Source organism: Citrus sinensis, chromosome 6 (assembly GCF_022201045.2).
Source record: "Citrus sinensis cultivar Valencia sweet orange chromosome 6, DVS_A1.0, whole genome shotgun sequence".
NCBI lineage: Eukaryota > Viridiplantae > Streptophyta > Magnoliopsida > Sapindales > Rutaceae > Citrus > Citrus sinensis.
Window position 1 is genome coordinate 18,829,861 of NC_068561.1, and position 14,053 is coordinate 18,843,913.

General features: G+C 34.4%; 2 protein-coding genes across 3 annotated transcripts; one reads left to right on the forward strand and one right to left on the reverse strand.

Moving 5' to 3' along the window:
• Positions 1 to 13: 13 nt before the first annotated feature.
• LOC102626900 (cytochrome P450 97B2, chloroplastic) lies at positions 14 to 7,319 on the reverse strand. 2 transcript variants are annotated; one of them, XM_006481312.4, is made up of 14 exons: positions 6,941 to 7,317; positions 6,291 to 6,471; positions 5,822 to 5,929; positions 3,627 to 3,711; positions 3,265 to 3,503; positions 2,908 to 3,081; positions 2,535 to 2,582; positions 2,362 to 2,421; positions 1,975 to 2,061; positions 1,663 to 1,751; positions 1,012 to 1,103; positions 858 to 919; positions 496 to 645; positions 14 to 409 (listed from the first exon to the last, which is right to left on the reverse strand). In XM_006481312.4, exons 1-14 carry the CDS (start codon positions 7,198 to 7,200, stop codon positions 185 to 187), a joined length of 1,860 nt encoding a protein of 619 aa, XP_006481375.1. In that variant the 5' UTR covers positions 7,201 to 7,317; the 3' UTR covers positions 14 to 184. The 2 variants fall into 2 exon arrangements, with proteins under 2 accessions (XP_006481375.1, XP_024955926.1); XM_025100158.2 differs by lacking the exon at positions 2,362 to 2,421 and having other exon boundaries at positions 6,941 to 7,319.
• A 3,301-nt stretch (positions 7,320 to 10,620) lies between these two features.
• On the forward strand, positions 10,621 to 11,826 carry LOC107177415 (VQ motif-containing protein 22-like). Its single transcript, XM_015531178.3, has one exon. It carries the CDS (start codon positions 10,675 to 10,677, stop codon positions 11,377 to 11,379), a length of 705 nt encoding a protein of 234 aa, XP_015386664.1. The 5' UTR covers positions 10,621 to 10,674; the 3' UTR covers positions 11,380 to 11,826.
• Positions 11,827 to 14,053: the final 2,227 nt, after the last annotated feature.

The window sequence follows — 14,053 nt, forward strand, 5'->3', positions numbered from 1 at the left end:
AACTCAAAAGCTCTAGGTTCTTAAACAATATTTTGCCATTTTACTTTCCCATATTTGAAAATTCAATTCTCAAAGATTCTTTAACAATGAAAACCGCGAAAAATTATTGTTGAAAACTATTACAGGTTCTCCTTACTGCAATTGTTTGTTAATTGCAGTTGAGAACAAATAATAAACTGTACAGTCAGTGGACAGCCGGTCTCTCCCTCAATTTGCACCATAAACCATTTTTGGTATGGATTGTTGCTCCAGTAACAAGTTCCACAGATTCTGGAGATCCTTTCAGCTCAATATCAAACTTCTGTAACAACATAGCTAAACCTACAGTTGACTCCATGACCGCAAATTGGTCTCCGACACATTTTCTTGGTCCCCCACCAAATCCCAAGAAAGCATAATCTGATACAATCTGGGAATTGCAATCGTAATCACAATGGGAAAGAGTGAGTAAAACATTTTGAATGCTAAACATATAGAGATTGTTAGATGGATTACCTCATTTGGGTATAATGCTCCAGGACTTCGAGATGGATCGAAACCACTCCATCCTTCAATGCCTACATCCTTCCGAGGTTTTAAGAACCTTTCGGGTTCAAATTCATGGGGCCGGTCCCAGAAGTATGGTGATCTATGAAGATTATATATCTAAGCAACGATTTTTATGGAAAGAGATCAGTTAATCGATACAAAGAAGAAGCTAGAGCAAAGAGCTTAGAGCAAAAATGTTGTAATCGAACATAATCTCATGACAAATAGAGCTAAATTTCAGGCTCAAATCTGATCCTTTGATAAGCATACCATATCGGCAAACAATGTGAACAAAATAAATAAATGAGGCAAATATAACTGCTGCTTACAGAGAGGAAGATATCGGTCCCAGCAGGAACTGGGTAACCATCTTTGTCACCCCTGTATCCTCCTGCAGAACCAAAGGCTAGTGCTTAACCCAGATATCCTAAGAAAATACTGAACATATTATCTGCCTAAGGATTGAGTGAGGCATGAGAATACCTGGTAATACATCTGGTTTGATGGTGCGTCTAATGAGCAATGGGGGTTGAGGATATAGACGAAGAGACTCTGCAACAATAAGCCTTATGTACCTAAAAACATAGGACATATGGTATATATCAAACCCCTTACCAGACGAATTAGCATTTTCAGAAAATCTACATCATCTGAAAAGAATTGGGACAAGTTAATTAATATACAATAGATGAGTCAGAATTACAATAGAAGCCTGTTCAGAAACAGTGGATGAATTTTTTTTTTTTAAGTTTTAAAAATCCAATACATAATTATGATGAAAAATGACCTTAAGAAATAAAAGTTCTAGTTCATCACACCTTGAAATATCAGGGTGGAAAGATTTCCATTACCAATGACTGGTTGGAGAGAAACAAATTAAAACCTCCTTCAATCTCTAACACAGCCCATGTCTCATAAGAATCTCATAATCCTCTGGTTTTCCCAGAACTAAGACATGAATGATTCATTTACGATTAAGGAATGTTGTTATTAATTTGCAATCAATGCATATCTTAATTTTGCTTCATAACTATGCACAGAAATGCACACAACTATAGAAAAATAAGACAAATTCATGTCACAGCTAACAATGAATAGAATAAGTTTATGAGAGAGGATGACTTCAACACCTACTCCAGTTTTTTAAGTGATTCAAAAGTTGGTTTCTTCTGTCCCAGCACTGAATCAACCTCAGCTTGAGCTTTCTTGACTTTTGAGGGATTCTGCAGCAGAGGAAATTAATGCATCAGCATGGTCAGAAGTTCTATATCTCTTCCTTTTACTATCAAGTGTGAGCATTTAGCTCACAAGGTTAGAATCTCCTTGATGAAACACATTAAAGAAGACGGTATCCAATTGGAGGAAAAAAAAAAAAAAAAAAAAAAAAAGGAAGAGAAAGAAAGAAAAGAAAGGTTGTATCCTAAAGGTAGTAGTGAAGAATCATACTTGAGCCAGAAGAAAAACAGCCCAAGTAAGAACAGCAGCCGTCGTTTCATGGCCAGCAATAAGCATTGTCATCAGGTCATCCCTTAGCTGTTAAAAGAGTAAAACAAAAAAAATCTGTCAATAAAGCATGAGTTTGATCTATAATTATTCTCAATATAAGTTTAGACATGCCCGAAGAGATGCATGGGTTAAAGCATGTTCATTTTCTAACGTTTATTTACTCTCATATGCACAAGGGATACATGGGAATGGCTGAGATAAAGAAGAAGTCCTTATAATTCAGAATAATGGGTAGAACAAGCACTTATGTTTTGTCTGAGAAAGTGATTTTTTAGCCAGCAACTTTATCTCTGGAAACACTGAATTGGGTAGCCTAAAGACATCTACCTGACGGTCATCAACGTCGGCTCCTCGCATATCAACTAAAAAACGCAGGAGACTTGCATCCTGCAAACTTTATGGTTATAATGCCAGAATTTCCACAAATATATATAAACAAATAAATAATTTTGCAATAAGAAGTTAACAAGCTAATTTTTGTGAGGAAGATACTGACACACCTTGAGATTTGAGTAGTCCCTGCTCTGCAGTTTCTCAACATCGGTTTCCTGTCATGTAATGCAATCAAATCAAAGGTCTAGGCATTGGTTCCAATTATAGTATTTGGTTTCGTTATCCACATGCTACGAGAAAGGAAGCTATCTCACATTGACAAAAGAGCCAGGTAAGGCAATGGAAAGCTAAAGCAGAAACAGAATAATGCAAAAACAATTCAAGGTCCACATGAAGCTTCAGGGTACAATATGTGGCTGCTACCGTCTTAGTTTCAAGTTTCATTTACTTAAAAAGAATTGATATATGGTTCAAGAGTAAAGAAAAATAAAGAAAGAATCCAATTTTCTTTCCTTTCACATGATCTTTAAAGCTTCTTACCTGTCTAGTCTCTTTTGCATTTCTGATGAGTCCATCAAGACAGTCATTGATAATTTTAAGGTCATTCTGGAATTTCCTTTGCCTGGGAACTATCCACCTTGCCAGAGGAATTTTCCAATAAGGGATATAGAACGTTGATCTATGCTCAGCCTCAAAAAGAGTACCATACACCGCCTATAATACATTTACAGAGAGTGCTAATCAGGGATTATTTGCATCTAATGTGGCTCAAGGAAAAAGAGGAATGTAAAGTTGAGGGCAGGAAATTAAGATTAGGAGGAAAACGTTGAAATACAGTGGAAAAGTAATAAAACATCAAAGCGGAATTTTAATAACGTATTTCTTTTCCTTTCAAACCTTTATGACAGGAGACTCTTTTGTAACAGAACCAAAGTCATAGTTGAAAACACCAAGCCCAATAATATCGAGAGCCAAACTTGAAAACTCTGCTTCAAGATCCAACTCAATTGAATTCCCTCCACGTGAGTCCTCTCCTTCTAGAAGTTTCTCAAATTTCATTATTGTTCTTTCTGAACAATCCGCAAACATGTTCACCATAGCTTCCAAGTATAAGGCATGGAACCCAGGAGCAATAACTGCATATAGTGATGAAACAAAGTAAAAGCAGTAGTTATAACAACTAATAACTAAATGTGTTCGTATAGGGATATACATTTTCTTTTGTGGAACAAAAATATACATAGTTCTGCATTCCTCACCTCGTCTCCGTTGCTTCCAAGTGTCAAGGTCAGCAGGTATAAGTCCTTTTCCCATTATTGGTTCTAGAATTTCAGCAAGAACTCCCTAATTAAAATATGGCAATTTTTGTAAAATGAATAAATTAATATGCAGAAACTAGATTAAGCAATAAAATATGAAGTCAAATTAAGCAAGCTAATCCTAGAAAGTAGGGGTGGGCAAAACCGGGTTCGGGTCGGGTTCGGATCAACCCGATCGGATTTCGGGTCATTCGGGTTTAACAAAAATCAATCCGAATACAACCCGAACTCACAACCCGACCCGATCCGATCCGATTTATATTCGGATCGGGTCGGGTCGGGTTGTGAATTCAGGTTGAAATCGGGTAGGATCGGGTTGGCCAATTTCTAGGGATGGCAAAAATCCCCACGGGGATGGGTACCCTCGGGGATTTTCCCCATTCAGGGAGGGTACGGGGATAATTTTATACCCAATTTTTTTTTCGGGGAGGGGACGGGGAAAATTTTTTACCCAACTTTTTATTCGGGGAGGGGACGGGGATGAGGTGGAATCCCCATCCCCTACCCATTTCCCCATTTTAATTTTTAATTTTATTTTTATTTTTAAAATTACTAATAAATAAATAACAAAATTATAAATATTGTTAAAAATAATAAATATCAAAATAGTTGTATGTTGGGAAAGTGGTCACCCTTTGCCGGGAATTAGTTGAAGAGTATTAATTGAAATTTTCACCAACTGTTTATTGCTTTGATTATACTGGTAGTAGTTCTTCTACTAGATCTACAGGGGATTCTTATAAGAAAGCAACCAAATGGATGACAGGGTTTGATGATTATGTAAACAATGGAGATTGTGCAGTTGTTGTAGATGAATTAGATTCATATTTGGATGAGAAAGTTATATCTCAGATGGAAGATTTTAATATTTTGAGTTGGTGGAAGACAAATGCTAATAGGTATCCTACATTAGCTCGAATTGCTAGAGATATTTTGGCAATTCCAATTACAACAGTTGCTTCTGAATCAGCTTTTAACACTAGTGGTAGAGTTGTGAGCTCATACCATAACAAACTTCATCCAAGCACATTGGAGGCCTTAATGTGCTGTCAAAGTTGGTTACGAGCTTACAATAGCGGTGTGAGTTTATTTTAATATGATTAATTTAAAATCGAAAATAAAAAAATGTATTAGACTATTAATTATTCGGGGACCGGGGACCCTCGGGGATCCCCTGTTATTATTCGGGGAGGGGATGGGGATTCTCTCAAGCTATTTTGACGGGGACGGGGAGGGGACGGGGACATATGCAAAACATCGGGGATGGGTATGGGGAGATTGGTCCCCTCCCCTCCCCTCCCCATTGCCATCCCTACCAATTTCCTTGATTTTGTTACAACCATTTAAAAACACATAATTACAACAATTAAATACTAAATATTAATTGTTTAATTTAACCATATACACCATCAATTCAAATCTTTAAAAAAAAAAAGCTTAAAAAAAGTGTGAAAACTCAAGATTCAAAGTCAAAGGTGAGAAGCTCGGGTTGAAGGCTTGGAGCAGCAGAAGCACCTTGCAGCAGATCCGCGGCACTTGCAGTAGATCGGTGGCCGCGGCACTTGTAGCAGCAGACCGACGGACGCGTAGCAGCAGATCGGCGGCACTTGCAGCAAATCGGGCATGGAGACGCGCGGCAAATCGTCCATGGAGATGCGGGTGAGGCTGTGACTTCTGCGGCGGCCTCCGTTGGCGGCTTGGCGTTGGCCCAACGCCGTTGGGGGTGACTGTGTATGTGTTTTGTGTAGTGAGATTGGGGATTGAGGAGAGTTGTGAGTGTTTGTGTAAAGTAACCGTGTATTGTGAAAATGGGAATTGTGATTTGTGTGTGCGGCGTGTATGTGGCTGCTTGCTTTAGGTTTAGTTTTTTTTTTTTTTTTTTATAGCAACTCGATCGGGTTTCGGATCGGATCGAACCCGATCCGATCATAACCCGATCGGATTTCATTGTTTTGATCCGATCGGGTTTTCTTCATAACCCGATCCGATCCGAACCCGAAATTTTTCGGGTCGGATCGGATCGGATCGGGTCGGGTAATTTGCCCACCCCTACTAGAAAGGTTAAAAAATGCTAGCAAACTTACATTCTAAAATAATACCAAAACTTGCTAAGCCAACAAGTTCTAAGGTAATACCTTGTCATATGAAAATGCATTTTCTCGAAGAATATGCCTCGCAATGATGGGATCTGATACGACAACAAATGCTTTCGGCCCGAAAGCAAGTTTATATACTGAGCCATGCTGCAAAATTAACAGACATCAATACAAAGAACAAATACAGGTCTTTAGGCAATCATCAATGAAGTAAAACCAAAAAGAAGCATTTGGTTGAGACAACATTATGCAACAATTTGGCCGCAGTTGCTACAAATTAATGGCACACTATTCTAGCAAATACTCAATTGAACAGCCACTACACCCCATGACACCATCTCTTCCCTGATGAAACCTTATGTACCTAAGTACCTTCATCGCAGCCCTGAGTCAATCAACCAACAGTTGTTACAGCAAACACAAGCATTACCAATGACACATTGAAAATACAAAAACTTTTAAGTTTACATGCCGATTAAAGCATCAACGGAATTAGTGTTAAATTAACCTCTATAAACCAGTCATAGAGGGAGAAGAAGAGGGGGCGGCCAAACAAATCAGAGACGGCTCCTTCAGCTACAGGCGTTGAACCAAGATTTCCGCCACTTAACAAATTCGTAAGAAGGTTACTTGCATTGTCCAAAAGATTCCTTCTTGTTTTCGGTTCATTAGTGCCAGTGGACTGGCATCTACACGAGAACAGTTGATACTACTTCAGTACAAACACAATGATTTCAATGAATTTTCACTACAACAAAAAGAAAATAAGAAAAATGATATATTTTCTTCAAATTGGCTAAAACCTATGGTTAGTTGGCAGAAAAATTTAAAATCAGTAAATAACCGAACTTGAAGTTCAACAAGACTCAGGTTTGCTTACCAAGTTTTACAATCAACACATGTTCAAGTTTCATAAATATAGAGAAGCTAGTAAGCAAAGCATCAGAACTAAAAAAGAAAAAGAGAGGTCTTTGGTCTCCAAGAAAATTGCCAGAAAGAAAATAAAATGGCAAAGAAACTACAAGCCAGAAATTGCAAAATACTTGAGACTGAACTGCTTACAGAAAGCAAAAACTATTCACAAAAACACAATAACCAACAACTAATCCCCGTCAAACATGAAGCCTATAAACGGAAACTGAGTGAGAATTGAAGTACCTGATAGACGGAGACTCTTTTGGCTTAGAATTGACAAGATGAGTCCTTGAGTTACTACCCACAAACCCAAATTCTCTAGCATGAAAACTGCCATAACCAACTGCTGAAGAGAGATGATGATGAGAGATACAAGTTGTTGTAGTAGCCATTGCAAGCCAAAATGCATTATGGCCAGTGAGCCACACCACAGCCAAATGATAGATATAATGTGATATATTAAGATTCGAAAAAAAAAAAAAAAACCAAAACGTATGTCTCATGTAAATTATATGATATGAATTATCACTTGCTACGTGCCCACTGCCTAACCCACCTCCGTAAATTTTGGGGCAAAATGGCGAAGCACTTGAATGACAAAAGTGCTTTCCACTTCACCGTCCTATCTTTTTTTTTTTCAACGACCCACTTCCATGTTCCTGTACTTTGGATTTTGTCAGCCACGTTTGGTCATTGTTGCAAACATAGATTTTTCAATGTTAGAATTTTAGAAATATTTAAATGTCCCTCTAGTTTATTGAAGTAAAATAAAACTAACGTATTTAGTTATTTTAAAGTTTTATGATATTTTTTTATATATAAAAGATTAAAATAATTAATTTAAAATTTTCTATATCAAAAGAAATTGATTATTTATTTTTTAAGTTCGATGAAATTTCATCAATTCTCCAAAATCCTTGAAACACTAAAAAGATTACTGAAGTAATTTTCAAAATAAAAATCATGTATAAAATCAACAGCACCGGGCCACGCCCATAATTTGAATTCAAGCTGCGATTAATCCAGCCCAATCCGGAAATGGGCCTCCTGTAAAGCCCATTAACAAACGGTATTGTACCTTGTATACAGAACGCAGCTTACACGTGTAGCACAGGCGCAGCAAGTAAAAGACAAAGAAAGAAGACAGTCAATCTAAAGGTTGCCGCAAATTGAGCAAGAACAAGAAGAGTCGGCCCTCGAAAGTCGAAACCAAACAGAACATGAAAACATTTACCAGTCAAAAGCACGTGGGCGTCACGCCGTTAAATTCAATGCTCACGCTCAGTTGTTTTGTATTTCGATAGCTTTCGGTTTGTCGAGAACTGCGTCGAGAATTCGCCGCAGCATTTATTTTCTCAACGATTTCTTTAAGCCATGCCACTACTTACCAGTTACCCCATCGCCATAATGATGACTTGTTTAATCAAATCGTGCATGAAATATGTTCACATCTTGACTCAATTTTTTTTTCCCCGAAAAGATAAACTGATGAAAAATGTTCTCATTTTTATTGAACTATTTTTTTTTTCAAATCTTGATCGAGAAATTACAATGTTAATAAATAATTTTTAATATGAAAAAATAGATACATTTTGGAGATTATTTTAAATAAAAATAATTCAGTCCAAAATACTCACAGGTTGTAGTTTTTTATTACCTTTGGGACAAACTTTATTAACATAACTCATATTTTTATACTTTTGTTCGAATAATCATTTTATCACGTTAATTTATACAAGATTTGTTTGTATAAATATTCGTGCCTTAATAATTACTTTTATTATATATATATATATTTCATTCTTCTAAATTAAAACGTATGTCATTAAAATTGGATCATTAACATCTCGCTTTCAATGCAATAGACCAAATCAATTGGATTAGCCACTGCAGATAGTTTTAAATATTAGATTTTTTTTTTCTTTTGCATCCTACAAACTCTTAATCCACCAAGATCCAAGGATGAAAAATAAAATTTTAATTGTCAAATACAAGTAAACGAGTAGTGAAAAAAAAAAATTGTGGGTGATAGCTAGTTGAGAGCGCAAAATCTCTTGTGTTGAAAATAAGAAATCTAACATTTAAAATATGTTCACTTGGGTGAGGAGAAGATTAGATTACAGTTAAACTAAATAATTAAAAAAAAAGTAGTGAGAGAATGTTACTTGTCAAATAAAAATAGTTGTTTATAAATAATAATGCTACACTTGAGAAGCACTTGGACGGCAAAATCACTTGTCCACTTATGTTCAATTCAATCCACTAAAAGTAAAAATTGAGGATAGTTGTCTCTGTTAATGAGAGTAGGTCTCATGTCCTTATTAGCGAATATTTTTTATTTAGGTTCGATAGACCCTATTATTACAATATTGTTATTATTGTATGAATGTAGACTCTTAGTAGGTCTCTTTATTATAAGTGGTTATTTCTACATGAATCTAAACTCCTATTAGATCCCTTATTGTAATATAAATCGATGTTTAGTATACCCTATTCACTTGTGCTATTTTTTGTAATATGCGTTTACCCAATTTTGAAAGCGCAACCGTTTTAAATCCACAATTCGATAAACCTTAGCATACTTTTCTTCTATTCCTTCTCTCAACCTTTTTCTTCTCATGAAGGTACATCAACTATTATTTTAATGAAAAAAAAAATCTCAAAGAAAATTGGTAGCTAAAATCATCACAATCTTGAAATTACTTTGTGTGGGCAAATCCCAAGAGCTGAATGGTTCTTTAATATTAATTGGAATTTGGAAAACACAAGGTGGTTTCCTCTAACTGGTTCCCCACGTTCCTTGAAGACTCCAAGTCATACAAGTCACCTACCACCAACGAGAAGTCGTATGCCGACGTGGCCACATGGGTCGATGACGTCCTCATCGCATTTTATCGAAGCTTCTGGGGAACCAGGCATGCATTAATTTAAAACATCATAAAATAAAAATAGAAGTACGGAAAATATTGTAACTCTTAGTTCAGAATCTAAATCTAAATCTAACAATTCAAGTTATATACAAGTCTCATTAAACTAAATTTAATTTAGGGTACGTTTGGAATTGAGGTTGGATAACTATAGTTTTTAAAATACAATATTAAAGTATTTGATAAACACTAGCTACTGTATTTTTTAAAACTATGTTAACATAATTTTTTATTTATATAATAAAAAATCTATTATGTTTTTAATAATTATTTAAAATTTTTATTTATTATATATTATTAATTTTTATTTTATAATTAGATTTTTTCCACAACAGCTGTAATTTAAAAGTTACAACACCTCAATCTCAATCATAACTTTAATTCTAGTGGTTCAAATTTCAAATAGATGCATTGGGTTTTAAATATTTTTAGACTTGTTCATGAATGAAAATTATATAGGTGCGGATGTTTGTATTTTCTTAATTAAAATTTGTACCGTCAGCTCTTGATATCAAGAATTATTGTATGAATGAGAATTATTGATTTCAATGTGCTAATTATGTAATTATTTTAAATACAAAATTTTTTTTAAAAAAAATTGTTTGATTCAGAATTTAACAAAAAACTTCTGACGTACGAAGAAATAAGGACTCTTTGTATCGATTATATTCTTTATTATTAATTCAAATTTTAACAAATGAATGTACATCTAAAAGAGATAAAACTCTTTCCATAAATTATTATAAATATATTATGCATCAACATATAATAATACATAATAATTTTATGTGATTGGATGATCGTATGATAACGTGTTCTAGAACCAGAAAGCCTAAATATTTTCCACAACAATCGCACGTGGACACCACGTGAGGTACCTTGCAGTGAACTTTCTTTTTCTTCTCTCCTAAAATCAACGGTCATGATTTATTCATTAGTCTACCTTTGACCACTATGAAGCCACCACCATAAATACCACAAGAATCCTACTCTCATTTCCCTTCCTGATAACCAAATAAACAAAAAACTCCAATATATTCACTCAGGGCCATGAGCGAAACCATGTCTAGTCCTACTGACTGGGCCAAATTCTACCAGCAAAATCTCTCGGGTGCCGACGCGGACGCCGATGCTGCCGCTGCCGCAGCCGCTTCCACGGGCATGATGCTGACATCAAACAATCTCTCAAGCCCACATGGCTCAGCTCCTAGCTCAAGCTCAAACTTAAGCCCTACTGAAGGCAGAGTCTCAAAGCCACCCCATGCACGTAGACGCTCTAGGGCTTCGCGTAGAACCCCAACAACGTTACTCAACACCGACACCACCAACTTCCGAGCCATGGTTCAGCAGTTCACGGGCGGTCCCAACTCCCCTTTTGCTTCAACCCCATCTGCACATCAGAGCTTTGGTTTCGGCCTCGGAGCTGTAGGGAACCGTCAAGCTTCTCATCTTCAAAACCCTAACCAAAACCCTAGTTCAACAGTCATGCTTCCATCACCGGGTTATCGTTTACAGTATCAGCCTCAGTACCAGAGTCAGGGGTACATGATCTCATTGGGCAACGTGAATAATAATCCTGGAGCTGCTGGAGAAGGTTTCTTCCAGAGACTTGGAGGGAATCCTCGGCCGCCGCAGCCGCCGCAGAACACGGGAGTTTCTGATGGGTTCTTAATAGAGATGAATAATGCTTCTTCTTCTTCATCAAGGGTCCCTTCAAGTTCCAATGAGAATAGGGGAAATGGATTCATATTTTGAAAGAGACGTAAAGCAGATTGAAACTTAAAAAGAAGAAGGAAGAAAAAAAAAGTTAGGTACTGACTTTTATTTAGGGAGAAACATTTGACTCTAATGTAAATATTTCTCTTTCTTTTTTTTTTTTTTTTTTTGGGATGTTTGTTTTTGTTTTCACACTTAAGTAATTTTAACAGTAACGGTAGCTCCTTTGTTGGGCTCTAATAGTCTAATTAATTTGGGGGTGGGGATTAAGTGTTTCCTATTTTTTTAATTAATTTAAGGTTTCTTTCTTCTTTTGTTTGTTTGTTTAGATGTTTTGTTGTTTCTTTTGTAAAATTCCATGGCTTAACTTTAGCCTAAAGCCTATTGTCCAATACGAGAGCGACAATTAGCAAGTATTTACTTGGCTCTCATATTTTGTAAGCTACTTCTTCAATAAAATTTTATCGCTGAAAATTTTAGACTTCATTCGATTTAATAATTTTATTGATTTGGTGTAAGAGTACATGTAAATGGTATACAACTCGCATATCATCAACTAGGGGTTAGGCTCCATTTGGTATTATTTTTTTTAAATAAAACTTATTGATGTAGAGTTTTTATTAATAAAACTTTTATAAGTAGAAATTTCATCAACAAATTTTAGTTGTTTGCTTGTTAATAAAAATTTTAATTAAAAGTTATAAATATGTTTTAACAGATAAATTTTTAAAACTATGTATAAAAAAAATGAAATAGGAATGTAAAATAAAATGTTGGGCATTTTAGACATTAAATTTTCTAAAAAGCTCTCCAACCTCTATTTTTAAAAGGCTAATAATTTTAAGTTTTTACTATCAGAGGCAAAATAAGTTGTTTATGTCTCAAAAGCTCTGCTAAAAAAAAAATCAAACAACAAAAAAAAATGAAAAGAATTTATGAGATTGAATAAATATTTATGACAATCACGTAAGTGATACCAAGTAGACACTAATTCTACGCTAATTAAAAACGATGCTAACTAGACTGTAATTAAGATATACAATAAATGTTAAGAAAATAAGTTTGATTTAAAATTTTCCAAATATTTGTATTAAAAATAATCTTTGTTAAATTATTTCTAAAAATTGTTTTCATTTGTAATTTAATTTGGCCGTTAGAGTACATCGAGTTGAACTGGTCGTATTTCTAGAAGATACAAATTAAGGAAATAAATTAAAATAGAAATGCTATTACATTTGATATCTTTCTTCGAAAATAGTCTTTAAACCAAAAACGTCAAAATTTTGAAAAAAAAAATATAAATAAATAGAACCAGGTAAATATACTTTTTCGATGATGACTCCTAGGTCCCTGATTTGTTTATATTTTATCACTTACTCTTCCAGTTTATTAATATTATTATTTTGACAATAAAAGATTTCATTTATATAAATTGATTCAAAGCGTAGTAGCAATAGCAGCTATAATAAATATTCATCCTGCCGTACAACCAAAGTTGAAAAAATAAAGGCAATTTTAACCAAAGTAGAAGTAGTGATATAAAAGTTTTACTACATAAAAAAAAATCTCCGTTTTATTTATTTTTTTTTTTTTGCCAATAAAAAGATTAACCACGTCCACTGATTGCCAGTCTACAATCAAAGAAAATAAATCAAAATCAAGTGATATACCACAACAAAGATTCATCGCTGTAATACAAGCAACATCACTCGTAAAATTTATTTTTTTAATTATTTATTACTTTCTTGATATTATAATTTTAATGTTTAAAATTTATTATTACAGGGATAAATGTGACTTTTAATGTACATTTCATACCTTTTAAAAAAACACATCACATTAGACCGGCAATAAGATCAATAATAATAAAAGAACTCAATAAGTACGTTTTTTTTTTAAAAATAATTTTAATGTAGGGGTGGAATAAGTACTAAAAATAAATTAGAAACTTAATTAGAAAAAGTGAGAAATAATAAGGACCCAAGTGTTTTTCTCCCTATAATTTTACTTGTAGTCCTGTGGAGCTGATGTGGTCCATAAAAATAGAATTGAAAGGGACTGATTTGAGTGAGAAATGGGGTGGGAAGAGGGGGTGAATGTGAGCTTATCGTGGGGTCCGTTGGCGTCAAAAGAAGAAAATGCAATTCAGAAAGTCAAATTTATATGCCTCAATCTTTGCTCATTTGAAATTAATTTGGTGCCTTTTGATTTTGCAGAGATTTCATCTAATCTTTAATTGGGCAGAAGAGTATAATCATTAGCTTTCCTTGAGTTTCAAAGTGTATTGTTTCAAGCACGTGTATCAATTTTATATACAACAATGCTGTGTAAATTTTGATCTCGTGACCCCGACTCATCAAAAATGTTGCTATTTCAGCTTCTTCTGTTTTCTTTACCGACAAATTTAAAGAGTTTTCGCTCTAATGAGAAAAGTTTCTTTTCATCTTCTCTGTGCCGTTTGATTAAAACTTTGTTAGAGATTTTGGAATTGGAAAAGTCATTCCACCTCTATTTATTAATTGAATAAATAATTTATAATATAATTTTTTAAAAATTTTATCTGTTAAAGTAATTTTATAATTTTAAATAGAAACTCTCTTAAACTAACAATTAAACAACTAATTTATTATTATTTCTTTTTTGTAAAAGTTTTACCTATAAGAATTATATATACTAGTAGAAGATTGTGAAGGAACTCTTTTTGAAGAGCTAA

What these genes read in the sequence shown, in the direction of transcription:
- LOC102626900 (XM_006481312.4), bottom strand. Translation starts at nt 7,200, where the DNA reads ATGAGACATACGTTTTGGTTTTTTTTTTTTTTTTCGAATCTTAATATA. An exon ending in ATGCAAAAGAGACTAGACAG is followed by an intron (nt 2,583 to 2,907) that starts GTAAGAAGCTTT and finishes ATTACATGACAG; the next exon opens with GAAACCGATGTTGAGAAACT. An exon ending in GGACCGATATCTTCCTCTCT is followed by an intron (nt 646 to 857) that starts GTAAGCAGCAGT and finishes ATCGTTGCTTAG; the next exon opens with ATATATAATCTTCATAGATC.
- LOC107177415 (XM_015531178.3), top strand. Translation starts at nt 10,675, where the DNA reads ATGAGCGAAACCATGTCTAGTCCTACTGACTGGGCCAAATTCTACCAG.